Here is a 16,239-nt window from a genome sequence, read left to right as displayed (position 1 = left end):
GCACACATGGGGAGTGCTTACCGCCTGCTTCACCTCCGGGGCGGGTAGGGACGGCATTGCGCTACCATCGGGATCGGCCCACGTTTGGGGAGTGCTGAACGCCTGTTTCACCTGTGTCGCGGGTCGGCCCGGCATTGCACTGTCTATGGGATCGGCGCACACATGGGGAGTGCTTACCGCCTGCTTCACCTCCGGGGCGGGTAGGGACGGTATTGCGCTACCATCGGGATCGGCCCACGTTTGGGGAGTGCTGAACGCCTGTTTCACCTGTGTCGCGGGTCGGCCCGGCATTGGACTATCTACAGGATCGGTGCGCACATGGGGAGTGATTAACGCCTTCTTCATTTCCGGGGCGGGTAGGGACGGCAATGCACTACCATCGGGATCAGTCCACGTTTTGGGAGTGCCTAACGCCTGCTTCACCTCTGCCGCGCGTCGCACCGGCATTGCACTATCTATGGGATCGGCGCACACATGGGGAGTGATTAACGCCTGCTTCACCTCCGGGGCGGGTAGGGACGTCATTGCGCTACCATCGGGATCAGTCCACGTTTGGAGAATGCCTAACGCCTGCTTCACCTCTGCCGCGCGTCGCACCGGCATTGCACTATCTACGGGTTCGGCGCGCACATGGGGAGTGATTAACGCCTGCTTCACCTCCGCCGCGGATTGGCCCGGCATTTCACTATCTTCGAGATTGGCCCACGTTTGGGGAGTGCTTAACGCCTGCTTCACCTCCGCCGCGCGTCGCACCGGCATTACACTATCTACGGGATCGGCGCGCACATGGGGAGTGATTAACGCCAGCTTCACCTCCGGGGCGGGTAGGGACGGCATTGCACTACCATCGGGATCAGGCCACGTTTGGGGAGTGCCTAACGCCTGCTTCACCTCCGCCGCGGATTGGCCCGGCATTTCACTACCATCGGGATCAGCCCGCGTTTGGGGAGTGCTTAATGCCTGCTTCACCTCCGCTGCGCGTCGCACCGGCATTGCACTATCTACGGGATCGGCGCGCACATGGGGGGTGATTAACGCCTACTTCACCTTCGCCGTGGATTGGCCCGGCATTTCACTAACTTCGAGATTGGCCCACGTTTGGGGAGTGCTTAACGCCTGCTTCACCTCCGCCGCGGATTGGCCTGGCATTTCACTATCTTCGAGATTGGCCCACGTTTGGGGAGTGCCTAACGCCTGCTTCACCTCCGCCGCGCGTCACACCGGCATTGCACTATCTACGGAATCGGCGCGCACATGGGGAGTGATTAACGCCTGCTTCACCTCCGGGGCGGGTAGGGACGGCATTGCGCTACCATCGGGATCAGCCCACGTATGGGGAGTGCGTATTGCCTGCTTCACCTGTGTCGTGGGTCGGCCCGGTATTGCGCTATCTCAGGTATCGGCGCGCACATGGGGAGTGATTAACGCCTGCTTCACCTCCGGGGCGGGTAGGGACGGCATTTCACTACCATCGGGATCAGCCCACGTTTGGGGAGTGCTTAATGCCTGCTTCACCTCCGCTGCGCGTCGCACCGGCATTGCACTATCTATGGGATCGGCGCACACATGGGGAGTGATTACCGCCTGCTTCACCTCCGGGGCGGGTAGGGACGGCATTGCACTACCATCGGGATCAGGCCACGTATGGGGAGTGCTTATCGCCTGCTTCACCTGGGTCGCGGATCGGCTCTGCATTGCACTAGGTTCAAGATCGGCCCACGTATGGGGAGTGCTTAACGCCGGCTTCACCTTGGCGGCGTGTCGGCCTGGCACTGCACTATCTTCGTGATCGGCCCACATGTAGGGAGTTCCTCCACCGTGGGTCGGGTCGGTATTTATTTATTTGCTGAAAGGTCTCTCCTTGAGACATTACATGAGGGAGGGAGGGTAATGAAAGATGCTACAAATTACAAAGGGATATTTTCAATGAGCCGCTTCAATGCAAGTGGGTCGATGATAGTGTCAACTCGGGTGGTCAGGCCAACCGAATCTCGTGTTGTGCGCAGAAAAAATGACTGCTTAAAAGTCACTGTGTGGGCTTGTGGGGGATATACGGTGTTATATTGATTGGTGGGGGCAATGCGATGGGGGGGGGGGGGATTCGTGGTGGTCTTTTTGTGTGCGGGTTGTCAAAAGGGAAAGAATAGACAGCTTTATTAAAAAGGTTAAGACGTGCTATTCTACGGCGTGAGGCTAGAGAGGGTAAGTTTTTTTCGGCCTTTAGTGCAGAGATGCTTCAATTGTACGAATAAGTTGAAAGCATAAATCGTGTCCCGCGTTTCTGAACCGACTCGAGGGCTTTAATAAGGTTATTGTGGTGGGGGTCGAAAATAGCATCGGCATACTCCATCTACTAGGGCCGCACAAAAGTTATCAAAGCAAGTTGTTTAATAGAGGGAGGGGCGAGAAAGAGGTGGACGCGTAGATAATCTAGAGTATACGATTAGCAGAATTTATTATGTGGTCAACATGACAGGTCCCAGTTAAGTCACGCGTTAAGTCACTATTTTCGGGATCGGCCCAGGTAAGGGGACTGCTTAACACCTGCTTCACCTCCGCCACGGGTCAGCACGTCACTATCTTCGGGATCGGCCTACGTATGGTGAGTGCTTAACGCCTTCACCTCCGCCGGAGAGTTTTTTGCCTACCGCAACGACACGAAAATATCCTTGAACGGTAGAGGTATACAGCTTCGCTGGGAAACATACTCTACCAACTCTTGTTTTTGACGGAGTACCCTGCGCATCCTCTCGTGTGCAGTGTTCGCACTGGGTATACAACTTTGCTTCCTTCTCTACTGCATTCACCAACAGGGCTTGGCACATCGCCTCCGAGATGTGTCGCCCGATCTCGGAGGCCGTGTTTTGAGTCTTTGTACTACCCGAAACCGATAAGCGCAGCACTGAGGGCTCTGTTCACCTAAAACCCCTGAATGTTCCAAAAGTAGCACCATTCGTAGATCTTCCCGCCACTCCGCTCTCGCCGGTGTTTCCTCCTCCATGCCTCCTGTCACCCCAGCCTCCTCCGCACCTCCACTGGCCAAGCTGTGTCACGTAGAAGAACTCGTTCCTCTTTTGCGTACTTTTTTCTTTCCAGCGCTCTCCGACCGCCATTGCTGGCGTAGTGCGACGAAAGTCGGCGCAGACAGAATGACGGCGGGATGTCGCGGAATCATCGAATCGCGGCCACCGCTGCCGCATTCCGATGGGCGCGATATGCAAAGGCGCCCATGTCCCATCCATTGGGAACATATTAAAGAACCCCAGCTGGTCAAAATTCGGAGTCCCCCATTAGACACTTTTAGCTCAGCGGGTTTACGTTTTGCTCCGCTCGCGGTCTCCACCGTTGCGCCAGCGGAGCGGCTCGCGAAAAAAGAATTTTAGCCCGGCGGATCACTCACCCGCTCGAGCGGGGTAAAGAGCGGGCGCTCTGCTGCCCCACCTAGTGGTCCGAATAGGAGTTACTGAGAAATGAATTTGAAATACGTTTGCTTTTATAATGCAAGAAATGTTGAATAAAGATATATTACATGTTCTCAGTACATTATTTGTTAATAATGTACTGAGTACTAATGTACGGGTCAGTGCCGCAGTCGCCGTCGTCGATGCACATGTCTATGCAGAACTGCGGCGTTCATGTTCGCGGCTGACATCTTCCATTTCCCATACACGCCCGCGCGCGCTTACGCACGCTCGCGCGCTGCGTATACCCTCCGCTGGGGAGTGCTTTCCAGCGGGCGTAAACGCTGCTCCGTAAAACCGCTGGCCTCCTCAGCGTAGTGCGCACGCGCAGTCGCGTCTCCGCTCGCCCGCTCCGCTCCGCTGGCCGTAAACCCGCTGGGCTAAAACTCTCTATTACGGCGTGCGTATAAACATATCGTGGTTCTGGTACGTAAAATCCAAGAATTCATTTCGTTCCCTGTCTTGTGTACCTTGAATGTTCCATTTAAAGCAACGCAGCTCCTCTTCCAGAACATACAAGGCAAAAGAATGGAGAGACGTTGTATACAGATACAAAATGAGTGCTTGAATAAAAGTGTGACTGGGGCCAATGAGGGAGGGGGGACATGGATAACTACGTACAGAACCAGTGTTAAGTTTTCCCGTCAAGTGCGTACTTGCTAAATAAAGAAACGATTACATGCGCTGGTACGTTGTTCAAATTATCAATACTGTGCACCTGTGAAAATGGTTCTCATGGCCGCTACAATGCGTGCATGACCTACACATCTGTAAAAGGCGCGGGGTAGAAGCGGCCCAGTTGCTAGGCATTGCTGGCCCTAGGCATTTGGAATCTCTCACGCGCCGGCAGTACAAAGGTGTCCGGCATTTACGTAAATGAAGCTACGGAACCACGCACACATACTTTCACGCAGCCGAAACCTGGAACTGAGGTAATTGCGCGCGTGTTTGAGCGTACCGTGGCCATGCGCCGTGTTTCAGCAACACGAGCTCTCAACGTGCGGGCGCTTTATGCCTTAAATAACGGCCCTTTTCTCTGTTTTACTTTAGCGATTCCAACACGACATCATAAGGCATGTTTGCGACTGATGAACACACCCTCGCATCAAAAACTGCTACGCAGGGCTCGAATGAACTTTTCTGCGGATTTCCTCCGGTAGCGCGTTAGCCGTAGTCTTCTGCGGCAGGGCCAGCATAGGCGGCGCCACTGTCGAGGGCGCGCCGAGCGCGGCAGTGGAGCGGAGGTTGTGGGGAAGTCGTTGGCGCTACTTTCGGAGATTGAGGGGTTCTATGTTGAGCGGCGTTCCCGCAGCGCCATCTGTGCCTGCCGTCACGCTCCATTGTACGTTTCCCGCTTTAGAAAAGCGAGGAATTCTTGGCTCGTGCGTTGCGGAAACATTGCCTCGCAACTAGAGCGATTTATTTAACGGGCTCAAAAAGTGTTGCAGGCCCCTTTAGCGCGAGTTCAGACACTGAGCGAAGAAAAATAAAGGACAAGGCACACATATGCGAAGATACGAATGAAAGAGGAAATAAGCTGTATTATTGTAGGGACATCTACCCGTATCTAAGACATTCTTTTACGTCTCGGCCGTGCATTTATCTACATGATCTCTTTGAAGTCACGATTAAGCGGCTTGGCGAGCCCTATGAACGTAGCCGTCGAGCAACAGAGGAAGCAGGGACCGTCTCGAACCAGGACGCCACCGCTTGGAGCGATAGTCCGCTTTATCCACGTGATCCGCTTCTCGATGCCGTCGGTAGAGTTCCGGTAGTGAACGTGTACACACTTTATGCGAGGCTTCAGGCTGTCGCCGAACGTCAGCAGGGACGCCTCGGCGACATTGTCCCGTAATGGCGCCGCCGAGAGAAGGCACAGGTACTGCAGGCTGGCAATGCGGCAGATGTTTTCCTGGAACGGAACGATGCCCGCAGGAAATTACATTACGTTCGTAGATGATTTAGACCTCCAAAATTTTAGAAGGGTGTAAACGTCTAACAGGCACTCTTACGCCAAAGGAAAGGATGCAATGCGCGAGCTATAGACATTTCCGATTTTAAATCCCCGTTTTTAAGGTGAAAATTATTTCACAGCGGATGCATTTGAGCTGGTTAGCTCATTACCTGAGCAGAAATATAACGAAATAACAGGACGTGTGTGTACCTTTCTTCCCGTCAGGTTATTTTGCGCTGTTTCAGCATAGGACTTCTTCCCGAAACAATTTCAGTTGCCCTTATGTAAGCCCTCGTTGTCTTTTTATGCGGCAAGTGTTTTAAAGAGAAATTAAGCTTTCAGAAATTGTGCTAAGCACCCTGAATAATTTGAAGGCAGAAAAGAGGTGTGTTATTGCATTAACTTATGATAGGGATTGATGGCCTGTTCTGGCGAAACGGCTAGCTCTCGAAAGCAGTTTTTCTTTGTTTCTTCTGCCATTGGAGGGCGACAATGTCTGCAAGTGTAATTATATAGTTACCTTGAGCATTTATCGCATGAAAGATACTTAACCGCAGTAAAGATAATGCAGAAGTACTTTGTTGCGAATTAGTTTGTTCATACTGAACAAGTAATGCACAGCGCAGAGTATGTTTTTTCCCGCTTCTGAAAGGAAAGTGTGCGCATCTCATGTCACAGTGGTGGCAAAACTGTTGCAGAAGTTTCCGCCTTTTCGGGTGGTGCTAGCGATCACTTTACGTATATGGTGGCTTCATTCCGTTTCTTACAATAAACAATTCGTGGATCTTATTTTGATGTAGGGCAAGCTGAACAAGAACAATAGAAAGCCACATCTGACAAACAGCTCTGTGTGCGTCAGATGTGCCTTTCTGTTGTCCTTGTTCAGCTTGCGCTACAACAAACTAAAAGATGCCGTACCAACAAGCCCCTATATCTATCCTCATGAAGAATAGGTAGTACGCTTTGTGCCCACCTGTACCTCCACCATTTTTCATGTATTTTGCGCCCTACCTAACTCGTTGAGGAAATAAATAAACGAGGCAATTTCACTTCCCGCGCCATCGACACGTTTAGGGTACGGAACAATCCTTAAATATGCTTGCGGCAAGAAAAGCCTGTTGCTCAAACCCGACTCACCAACAGACACGCGTCGCCGAAGGGCAGGGCATCGTGCCGAAGCACGAGACAACTCAGCGAGCTGTTTCTGGCGAGCAGCTGTCCCAAAGACGGGTAGTATGGGTGCGAGGGACTCGGGCAGTCTGAGAGCCGCACTGAAACCGCTGGACAGACCTCGACGAACCAAAGGGCAATACGGCCATGAACTTCATTGAGAGTCAACCTGGTAAGCACATTACGAAACACAGGGACGGTGTCGTACATTTCCAAGCTGTCTTCGGGATCGAGGTAGAACTCACCCTCGCAGACGGCGCACCGAACGAAGCTGCCCCGCCTATCGAAACGCACGTCCAGTTCTTTGAAGTCGGGGCAGTTCTGCGCCAGACGGCGCAGAGCTGACGGGCGGCGAAGCCCGCAAGGGGTCGCCGAGAAGGATTGCAGATGCTCCAGCGAGCCGTCCTGGAGCAGTGCCGTCAAGTCGAGGTCGGGGCCGAAGTGGAACGCGCTGATGTTAAGCTCGACGATTTGCTTGAGCTTGACGGAGATAAAGTCGCGAAGACTGTCGCGGTACGCGGCGCCAGCCGTCGCGTAAACACCATGGGAGGGCTGTACCGGAAATAGCAGAAGAGAGAGTTGGCTCACGTTCGCCCAGTAGTATCCAAGGGCGGCCACACGAATCCATTCCGCCGTGGTGCCTTCTGCGTGGTGGACGGCAACCACGACAAGCTGTTGCGGCAGAAGGAGGGGATCAACGCTGCCGTCAACGAGATCCCGGAGTAGAACACAGTTCCACATGTTGCTTGACTTCTGGTAGATGACGTTGGCGCAGACGGCCGCGCAGCTCGTGAAATGCAATGGTTCGGGTGGCAGTCGAATGGAGGATGGCACCTCGGAAGAAAACACGAATGTTTCCAAACTCGCGCAAAATCTGAAAACGATGTCACACTCCAGGAGCGCGTTGATGAAGATTCCGCGCGCCAAATGGACATGCAGCTCGTCCAGCTTCGGGCAGTAGCGCACGAGCGCGGAGAGGACCTTGAAGTTCAGGTGGCCGCTCACTTCGGCGTACATGCGGCGGAGATTGAGAGCCAGGGCGCCTGGCACTTGCGACGCCATGTAGTGCACGTGCCTTATTTCAGACTCCACGTCCGTATCGGCCACGAGGGAGAACTCAACTTCCTTCAGATGCGGAAGCCATTCCAGCATTAAACCGAGCAGGGCGCTCGGCGTGAGCGGGCAGGCGACGCACCGCAAGGATTGGAGTCCCGTACATCTGGCGATGTGCAGAGGCAATTCGTTGGGTTCGAGAAGAATGCAATTTGTGAGGTCCAATTCGCGGATGGGCCCCTCCCCGCTCATAGCAATTTGGAGCTCGGCCAGAGAAGGCAACCGTAGGCTGGGGTGCAGTCTCAGCGTCATTTCAGGGCTCCCGGGACGTGTCTCGTTAGGGAAGCTGTTCACACTCGTCGATTATAGAGGCTCGAGGGGGGCGGCCATACGGACGGGTATATGCGACTGCGCTAACCGAGCGTTCCGTACGACCGTTCACAGATGTTTGTTGCACACGTGGTGCACAACTTGATGTCACGTGGGTGCGGTGGCGCTCTCTTCACTCCCAACGCATGCAAAGAAAATATGTCAGCGAGATTAGCGAAGGCATGCGCTACTCGAAGGGTGCGCGCACGTGTTTTACACCTTCACTCGGCAAAGATTATTGTTCAAAGCTGCGAACAGCGATTAAGAGTAGCAGAAGTGACAAAGTCGTTCGCTCGTTTCACCTCCTTCCACATGGCTGCTTGTTCACAGCATAAAATTTAGATGCACGAACTCGCGGATATGATACGCTACACGAGATAAAGTTTTACCGAAGCAATGGATGTGTGGCTGAAGAACACCGGAGCCAGCTTCAAGCGATATAGCCTGTAAGCTTATAAGTTAGAGGCCATAGGTTACAGGTTACACTTACAGGTTACAGGCGGCAGCCAAGTTAACCCGACAATCAGAAAATCGGGCTGATCGAGGCTGACGTGCCACACGCGATTTTACGTGAACTCGGTTGTGACAAGTGAAAAGCGACGGCACGTAGCATCATGCCGAGACATCAGCGCATAGGTACTGGACTTCCGGTTCCCGCAACCGCGTGGAACAGCTTCTGTTTCATGGGTCGTCTCGTTATGATTAGGTTGCCTCATTGCCTGCATAGCGCATAAATCGCGACGTCACACACTGCTTTCGCCCAAGTCTCAGCACCGGCCGCACCCCCGACCAGTCAGCACTTACATGCGCGCTGCAAACGGGTCGAGCTGGATTGACCTCGTGCCGTCGGGCCGACTCAGCCCGAGTTGATGCTCGTTCAGGCCGGCCGGGCAGCATTTGCACGAGCTCGACAGGCCACTTCCAGCCGGAGAAGCCGACTGGACCAGTGTCTGTCGGGTTCATGCAAAATGCACCGATATATTAGCGCTTGGCGAGGGCTATTGGTGGCGGTACTTCGTGCTTAAGCGCGCTCCTTGGTTTTTTAACGAAGGACAAGTTAACAACACTGCGACACCGATAAGATGATGCGCCAAGTCAGAAAATTTACTTTTCGTTAGAGCATTGCGATGGTTGTACGGAAGTCACAAGAAAAAAAAATAACTTAGGGCAACAAAATTGGACAAAAACAAAGCGACACAGATTGAAACATAAACAGCTCACTCCGTTCGTGAGCGGGTGCGCTATTGATGTTCATGTTTTCGGAAATGCGCGGCTTGCAAGATATTCAATGTTTTGAGAATTCATAGTCATGGATGACGTGCTGAAAAAAATTATGAGGTTTTCCGTGCCAAAACCACTTTCTGATTATGAGGCACGCCGTAGTGGAGGTCTCCGGAAATTTCGACCACCTGGTGTTCTTTAACGTGCACCTAAATCTAAGTACGCGGGTGTTTTCGCATTTCGCCCCCATCGAGATGCGGCCGCCGTGACCGGGATTCGATCCCGCGACCTCGTGCTCAGCAACCCAACACCATAGCCACTGAGCAGCCACGGCGGGTGGGTGACGTGTTTGTGCATCTATGTGTGTGGTGCAGTTCTGATGCCTAAGTAATCTCTTTCTCCGTGTTATGTAACGCGCGAGATAACTTCACAACGTTGCGCTGCGTGTTTCTCATGAGCCTGCCGCAAAGCTCGATTTAAAAATAAAGTTAAATGTGTTAGGCGCCGAAACCCCGATACGATGATGAAGTACCCTGTAGTTGGAAGTCTGAGGAATAATTTTGACCATCTGTGTTTCTTTAACGTGCGTTCTTTTGCGTCTCGCCCCCTTTCCAAATTCCATGGCCATGGCCGCGGGATGCTGTACCGCTCCCTGGAGCTTGATGGCTCGTATTGCAGTGCTCTTTGCTGTGCGGACATTTCTTAAATTTCTATCGCTTTTTTGTCCCTAAATAGATGCCTACGTCATGTCTCTGCCCCCGGCGTCCTTATTTTGTCGATACAGAGAACCCGAGCCAACTCATGGAAAACGAAACCACGCTTTTGAACGGGACGGTGCGGCAGCATCACGCATAATTTCAGCATGTCTATTCGATTCAACTAAGATTATTTGCGCCTGCTGAACCTATTCACGGGGCGCTGCAAATCTGGGTAGCTACGTGGAACGTTTGGGGAGGAACTGCGTTGTGAACTGGAAGTTCAGCCCAGGTCGTTCTTTATTATTTTTTTTTGATGAAATTCCCCCACCATCTACGGGTGGCTGCGCTCACGAGAGTCAACGAGGTCTCTTGAGCTGATTACTTCCATCGTGCCGAGTGTTACGGGATCGTTATCACATCGGGAACATTGCCATTTATCGCCCCAGTGATCTCAAAGGCATGCTTACATCTGTGCACATTTTTAGGGCGTACTGCCGGTATATTTATTGGCGCCAATAGCGGGCACACAACACTTGTGTTTTGCACGTCAAAATCGGCATAGCAGCAGCACACACGGCGCGACTGTCGGTTTTAAATCTTCCGTATGGTGCACGGAAGATTAGTGAAGTATACATATAGTGTGCGACAACTTCGAATAGTGAAGCCTCGGGTCCAATACCATCCGAATAGGTAGGACTATTCGAATCATATAAGATGGCTTGTACTGACTTCGGGCTTGCCGCCATGTTGGCGGACCAGGACGGCGACAAGCTGCGTCCGTGACGGCACGTACAGATCTAGAATATTCGCATGCATACTCCGAATTTTGTGTTTTCGGTTATGTCGCTAGGAATTGAATTCGCGCAGGTGTATGTGGATAGTTCTTTTTAGGTGTTCTTCGAAGAACATCGCTTGAAAGGAACGTGCGTGTCTCAGTAATGGATGAAAACATATTCCATCAACTCTGTGTCTTTGGCCGAGTACATTGCGCAACCTCTCGTGCGCAGAGTTCGCACTAGGCATACAGCTTTTTTTTCCTTCTCTACCTAATTCACCACCAGGGCTTCGCACATTGCCTCCGAGATTTGCCGCCCGATCTCGGAGGAAATGTTTTGCGCTTTCGTACTACCCGAAACCGACAAGCGCGGCACGGAGGGCTCTGTTGACCGGCGTTTCCGCAGCGCCACCTGGGCAGGCCGTCACGCCTTTTTTCGAAGTCTGCTCCCTCTTGTGACATAAAAGAAATTAAATAAATAGAGGGAGAAGCCCGTTCCTACTAATGCAATAACAGGCTTAAACCAATCTAAAATAAATGAAATGGGGTCGGAAAAGATCCAAAGCGCAGTTTTGAACATATAAAGAGCCAATAGGAAAACAAAAATTGTGGGCACGGTAACCGCTAGTATCCCAAGACGTGATCAGCGAGGGCACAAGGTCCTCGCGTAGAGCGTTTATTGTGTCCTCATTTGAAAAAGAAAGTGAATAGTGAAGGTCGGGGTGCTAAGTGCCCTTGTAGGTCTGGGAAGGAGATGATGATGATAGTGAAATGATGTCCGTGCCCCTTGAATGGCTGTTTGAAACCCAAGTGGCTTGTGTGGTAAATACCTGAAAAGGAATCTAGAGAGCACTCATTAGATGCGGCGTCAATGACTGCCCGGTCAACAGAGACTGGTAACCGGGCAGTCATGACCACCAAGACACAGAGAACTTACGAAAGTGGCATACTTAGGAGCCTCCATCTTATTTATTTACAGATAGCCGAAAGTAGGAAGAAACAAAAATAATGTTTGTTATTCGCTAAATGAGGTATGAGCAATATATGGCTCACGCGCTCCGGAAGCATTGTCTCACATGTAGCGCAATTTATTTAACGAGTTCAAGAAGAGTTACAGGGTCCCGTTGGCGCGATTTCAGACACTGAGTGAAGAAAGAAAAATAAACAAAGGATAAGGCATACATATTCGAAGATACCAATGAAAAAAACAACAAAGAAGCTGTATCATTGTAGGCACTTTTACGCGTATCTATGACACAGTATTACGTCTCGGCCGTACCTTCATCTACATGATCTGTTTGAAGTCGCGATTCAGCGGTTTGCTGAGTCCTATAAACGTAGCCGTCGAACAGTACAGGAAGCAGGGACCGTCTCGAACCAGGACGCCACCGGTTGGAGCGCCAGCCCGCCTCATCCACGTGATCCGCTTCTCGATGCCGTCGGTAGAGTTCCGGTAGTGAACGTGTACACACTTTATGCGAGGCTTCAGGCTGTCGCTGAACGTCAGCATGGATTCCTCGGCGTCATTGTCCTGTAATGGCGCCGCTGACAGAAGGCACAGGTACTGCAGGCGGCCGACGCGGCAGATGTTTTGCTGGAATGAAACGATGCCCGCAGAGAATTATATTATTAAATAATTATAGGATATATGAATTAAATAAACTAGCACACGTAATGAGGAGGGAAGGTAACCGATGATCATTAAGGGTTACAGTCTGGATCCCCAGAGAAGGGAAGCGTAGCAGGGGGCGGCAGAATATTAGGTGGGCGGATGAGAAGAAAAAGTTTGCAGGGACAACATGGCCACGATAAGTACATGACCGGGGTGGTTGGAGAAGTATGGGAGAGCCCTTTGCCCTGCACTGGGCGTAGCCAGGCTGATGATGATGGTGAATTTATACCTCCAAAATTTAATGAGGGCGTAAATATCTTTACCTCGCAATCCTACGGAGAAACAATAGACGCAAGGGTGTGAGTTATAGACATTTACATTCTCAATCTTTTCTTTCTGGGTTCTAAATATTTTACAGTGCACGCCGTTGGGCTTGTTAGCTCATGAGCGTAGCAGAAATATCACGAAATAACAGATGTGTGTCTGTCCCTTTTTTCCCGTCGTATTATTTTGCGCGGTTGAGCTCAAGGAACGATGCAACATGCAAGTCCACCACCAATTTCAGTTGCCTGTGTCTAACCGTTATATGTCAGTGTCTGCGGTAAATATTACAAAGTGAAATTAAGCTTTCCGAAATTGTTTTAAACACGCTAAAGAATTTGAAGGGAGCAAATCGGTTTTGTGTTACTGCAGGAACTTATGGTTTCGATAGGTGGTCTGTTCTGAGCGAAGCAGCTAGCTCTGGGAAGCAGTTTTCTTTAGTTTTTTCGGTCGTTAGAGGGCGACAGTGTCTGCTAGCGTAACTATATAGTTACCTTGAGCATTTATCTCAAAAAAGATGCTTGACCGCAGTAAAGCTAATGCAGAAGTATTTTGTTGCGGATTAGTTTTTTCTTGCTGAACAAGCAACGCACCACACAATCTGTATTTTTTTTTCGCTTCAGATTGAATCGTGCGTATCTCATGTCACAGCTGTGGGAAAACGATTGTAAATGTTTCCGCATTTCGGGGTGGTGCTCACGATTACTATGCCTATGCATTGGCTTGCTGTCGTTTCGTGCAATAGAAGAGTTGGTAGTCTGTGCTCGGTCCTACCTTTCCCTCCATGATTCTTCGTGTATTTTGCGCAGTACGCCATTCAGTGTGGCCTCCCCCTCCCCCAAATAAACAAACTAGGAAATTTCAGTTCCGGCGCTTTCGACACATTTAGATTACGGAACTATGCTCGTGGCACTGAAAGCACGTAGATCAAACCCGACTCACCAGCAGACACGCCTCGCCGAAGGGCAGGGCATCGTGCCGAAGCACGAGACAACTCAGCGAGCTGTTTCTACCGAGCAGCTGACCCAAAGACGGGTAGTCTGGGTACGACGGATTGGGGCAGTCTAATAGCCGCACCGAAATCGCTCGACACGTCTCGATGAACCAAAGGGAGATACGGCCATGCACGTCACTGAGAGTCAGCCTGGTAAGCGGATTGTGAAACACGGGGGTGCGGTCGCACATTGCCGGCATGTCTTTGGGATCGAGGTAGAATTCACCCTCGCAGACGGCGCACCGAACGAAGCTGCCCCGCCTATCGAAGCGCACGTCCAGTTCTTGGAAGTCCGGGCAGTTCTGCGCCAGACGGCGCATAGCTGACGGGCGGCGAAGCCCGCAAGGAGTCGCCGAGAGGGATTGCAGATGCCGCAGTGAGCCTTCCTCTAGCAGTGCCGTCAAGTCGAGGTCGGGTCCGAAGTGGAAAGCGCTTATGTTAAGCTCGACGACCTGCTGGAGCTTGGCGGAGATGAAGTCGCGAAGACTGTCGCGGTAGGCGGCGCCGGCCGTCGCGTAAACACCATTGGAGGGCTGTGCCGGAAATAGCAGAAGGCAGAGTTGCCCCACGTTCGTCCAGAAGTGTCCAAAGCCGGCCTGGCCAATCCATAACGGCGTGAAGCCTTCTGCGTGGTGGACGGCAACCAGGACCAGCTGTTGCGGCAAATGGAGGGGATTTGTGTACCCGACAGCGAGATCTCGGAGTAGAACACAGTTCCACAGGTTGCTCGACCTCTGGTAGCTGACGTTGGCGCAGACGGCCGCGCAGCTCGTGAAGTCCAAAGGTGTGGACGGCAGGCGTTGATTGGAGGCTGGCACTTCGGAAGAGAACGTGAATGTTTCCAAATTGACGCCCTGTTCGAGGATGGCGTTGCATTCCAGGAGCGCGTTCATGAAGTTTCCGCGCACGAAATGAACACGTAGCTCGTCCAGCTTAGGGCAGTAGCTCAGGAGCGCCGAGAGGAGCTTGAAGTTCAGGTCGCCGCTCACTTCGGCGTACATGCGGCGGAGACTGAGAGCCAGGGTGCCTGGCACTTGCGACGCGGTGTTGTGCACCTCCCTTATTTCCGGGTCCACGTCCGTCTCAGCAACGAGGGAGAACTCAACTTCTCTTAGACGCGGAAGCCGTTTCAGCATTAAACGGATCAGGGCGCTCGGCCTGAGCGGGCAGGCGACGCACCGCAAAATGCGGAGTCCCGTACATTTGCCGATGTGTAGAGGCAATTCGTTTGGTTCGAGAAGGATGCAATTTGTGAGGTCGAGTGCGCGGATAGCCGAAACCAGTGTCATAGCTTCTAGCTGCTGGACCAGAGAAGACAGCCCTTGGTGGGCGCGTAGCGCCACCATTATTTCGGTGTCCCTGTGCCGGTGTCTCTTTAGTGGTGGGCTTAAGGCTCGGCGAATTATAGAGGCTCGAGTGGCGCGGCCCAACGAACAGGGAAAGGCGTTGGTGCTAAGCGAGCGTTGCGCACGACTTTCGATGAATGCTTGTTGCACACGTGATACACTACGGGCGAGCAATGTGACGTCACGGAGGTGCGGTGGCGCTGTCGTTACTCGCAAGGCGTGGAGAAGAAATATTTCCACGTGATTTTCGAAGCCGTGCGTTATCCGGAAGGTGCTCCAACGAGTTTTCCACTTTTACTCGGCAAAGATTATTGTTCAAAGCGGCGAACTGCGATGAAGAGCAGGAGAAGTGACAAAGTTGTTCGCTCGTTTCACCGCCTACTGTTTGCCTGCTTGTTCGCAGCATGCATTTACAGATGCATGAACCAGTGGATATGATACGCTACACGAGATAAGATTTTACCGAGGGAATGCATGTGCGGCTGCAATACACCGGAGCCAGCTTCAAGCGATATAGCCTCTAACCTTATGGGGTAGAGGCTATATGTTTCAGGTTACACTTACAGTTTACCCTTACTTATAGGTTACAGGCTACACTTACGTGAACCCGACAGTCATGGGCATGGGCATGGCGTGACCGCGTGCGCTTTTACATGAACTCGCTTCTGAGAAGTCTTGAACAACGACGGCACCCAGGGCCGTGCCGAGATATCGACGCGTGTGAACTGCACTTCCGGTTCCCGCCTGCCGTTTGCAACAGCTTCTATTTCGTGGGTCATGTCGTTATGATTAGGTTAAATGCTTGTCTTTGCCTTGTCATGATAGCCTTCCCGTTGCACACTGCGCAAATCGCGACGTGACGCTGCTTCCGCTCAAGTCTTAGCGCTGGCTGTAGCCCGACCAGTGAGCGTTTACATGCGCGCTGCAAACGGGTCGAGCTGGATCGACCCCGTGACGTCTGACCGACTCAGCCCCACCCGACACTCGTTCAGGGCGTCCAGGCAGTGTTTGCACGAACTCGACAGACCAATTCCAGCCCGACAAGCCGACTGGACCGGCTTCTGTCTGGTGCATGCCCCGCCATATTAACGCTTAGCAGAAACTATAGCCGGCGGTGCATCGTGCTTAAGCGCGCTCCTTTGTTCCTTAACAAGGGGCAAATTAACAACAATGTGATATCGATTAGATGATGCGTCAACTCACAACTATTATTTTTTCGTTAGGGCACGGTGGCTAATGTACGGAAGTCAGAAAAAAATGTAATT

The 16,239-nt window shown here is 52.0% G+C and overlaps 2 protein-coding genes across 2 annotated transcripts; both read right to left on the bottom strand.

The window, feature by feature from the left end:
- Positions 1 to 4,857: 4,857 nt before the first annotated feature.
- On the bottom strand, positions 4,858 to 8,109 carry LOC129380218 (uncharacterized). Its single transcript, XM_055069431.2, has 2 exons — positions 6,553 to 8,109; positions 4,858 to 5,373 (listed from the first exon to the last, which is right to left on the bottom strand). The coding sequence occupies exons 1-2, from the start codon at positions 7,948 to 7,950 to the stop codon at positions 5,065 to 5,067; spliced, it is 1,707 nt and encodes a 568-aa protein (XP_054925406.2). The 5' UTR covers positions 7,951 to 8,109; the 3' UTR covers positions 4,858 to 5,064.
- Positions 8,110 to 11,048: 2,939 nt separating this feature from the next.
- On the bottom strand, positions 11,049 to 15,107 carry LOC126528920 (uncharacterized). The gene is made up of 2 exons (XM_050176503.3): positions 13,577 to 15,107; positions 11,049 to 12,295 (listed from the first exon to the last, which is right to left on the bottom strand). The coding sequence occupies exons 1-2, from the start codon at positions 14,972 to 14,974 to the stop codon at positions 11,987 to 11,989; spliced, it is 1,707 nt and encodes a 568-aa protein (XP_050032460.3). The 5' UTR covers positions 14,975 to 15,107; the 3' UTR covers positions 11,049 to 11,986.
- Between the last annotated feature and the right edge of the window lie 1,132 nt (positions 15,108 to 16,239).

This window comes from Dermacentor andersoni, chromosome 8 (assembly GCF_023375885.2).
Source record: "Dermacentor andersoni chromosome 8, qqDerAnde1_hic_scaffold, whole genome shotgun sequence".
Classification (NCBI taxonomy): domain Eukaryota; kingdom Metazoa; phylum Arthropoda; class Arachnida; order Ixodida; family Ixodidae; genus Dermacentor; species Dermacentor andersoni.
The sequence above is the reverse complement of the archived record's forward strand: the minus strand, read 5'-3'. Positions and strand labels throughout refer to the sequence as shown.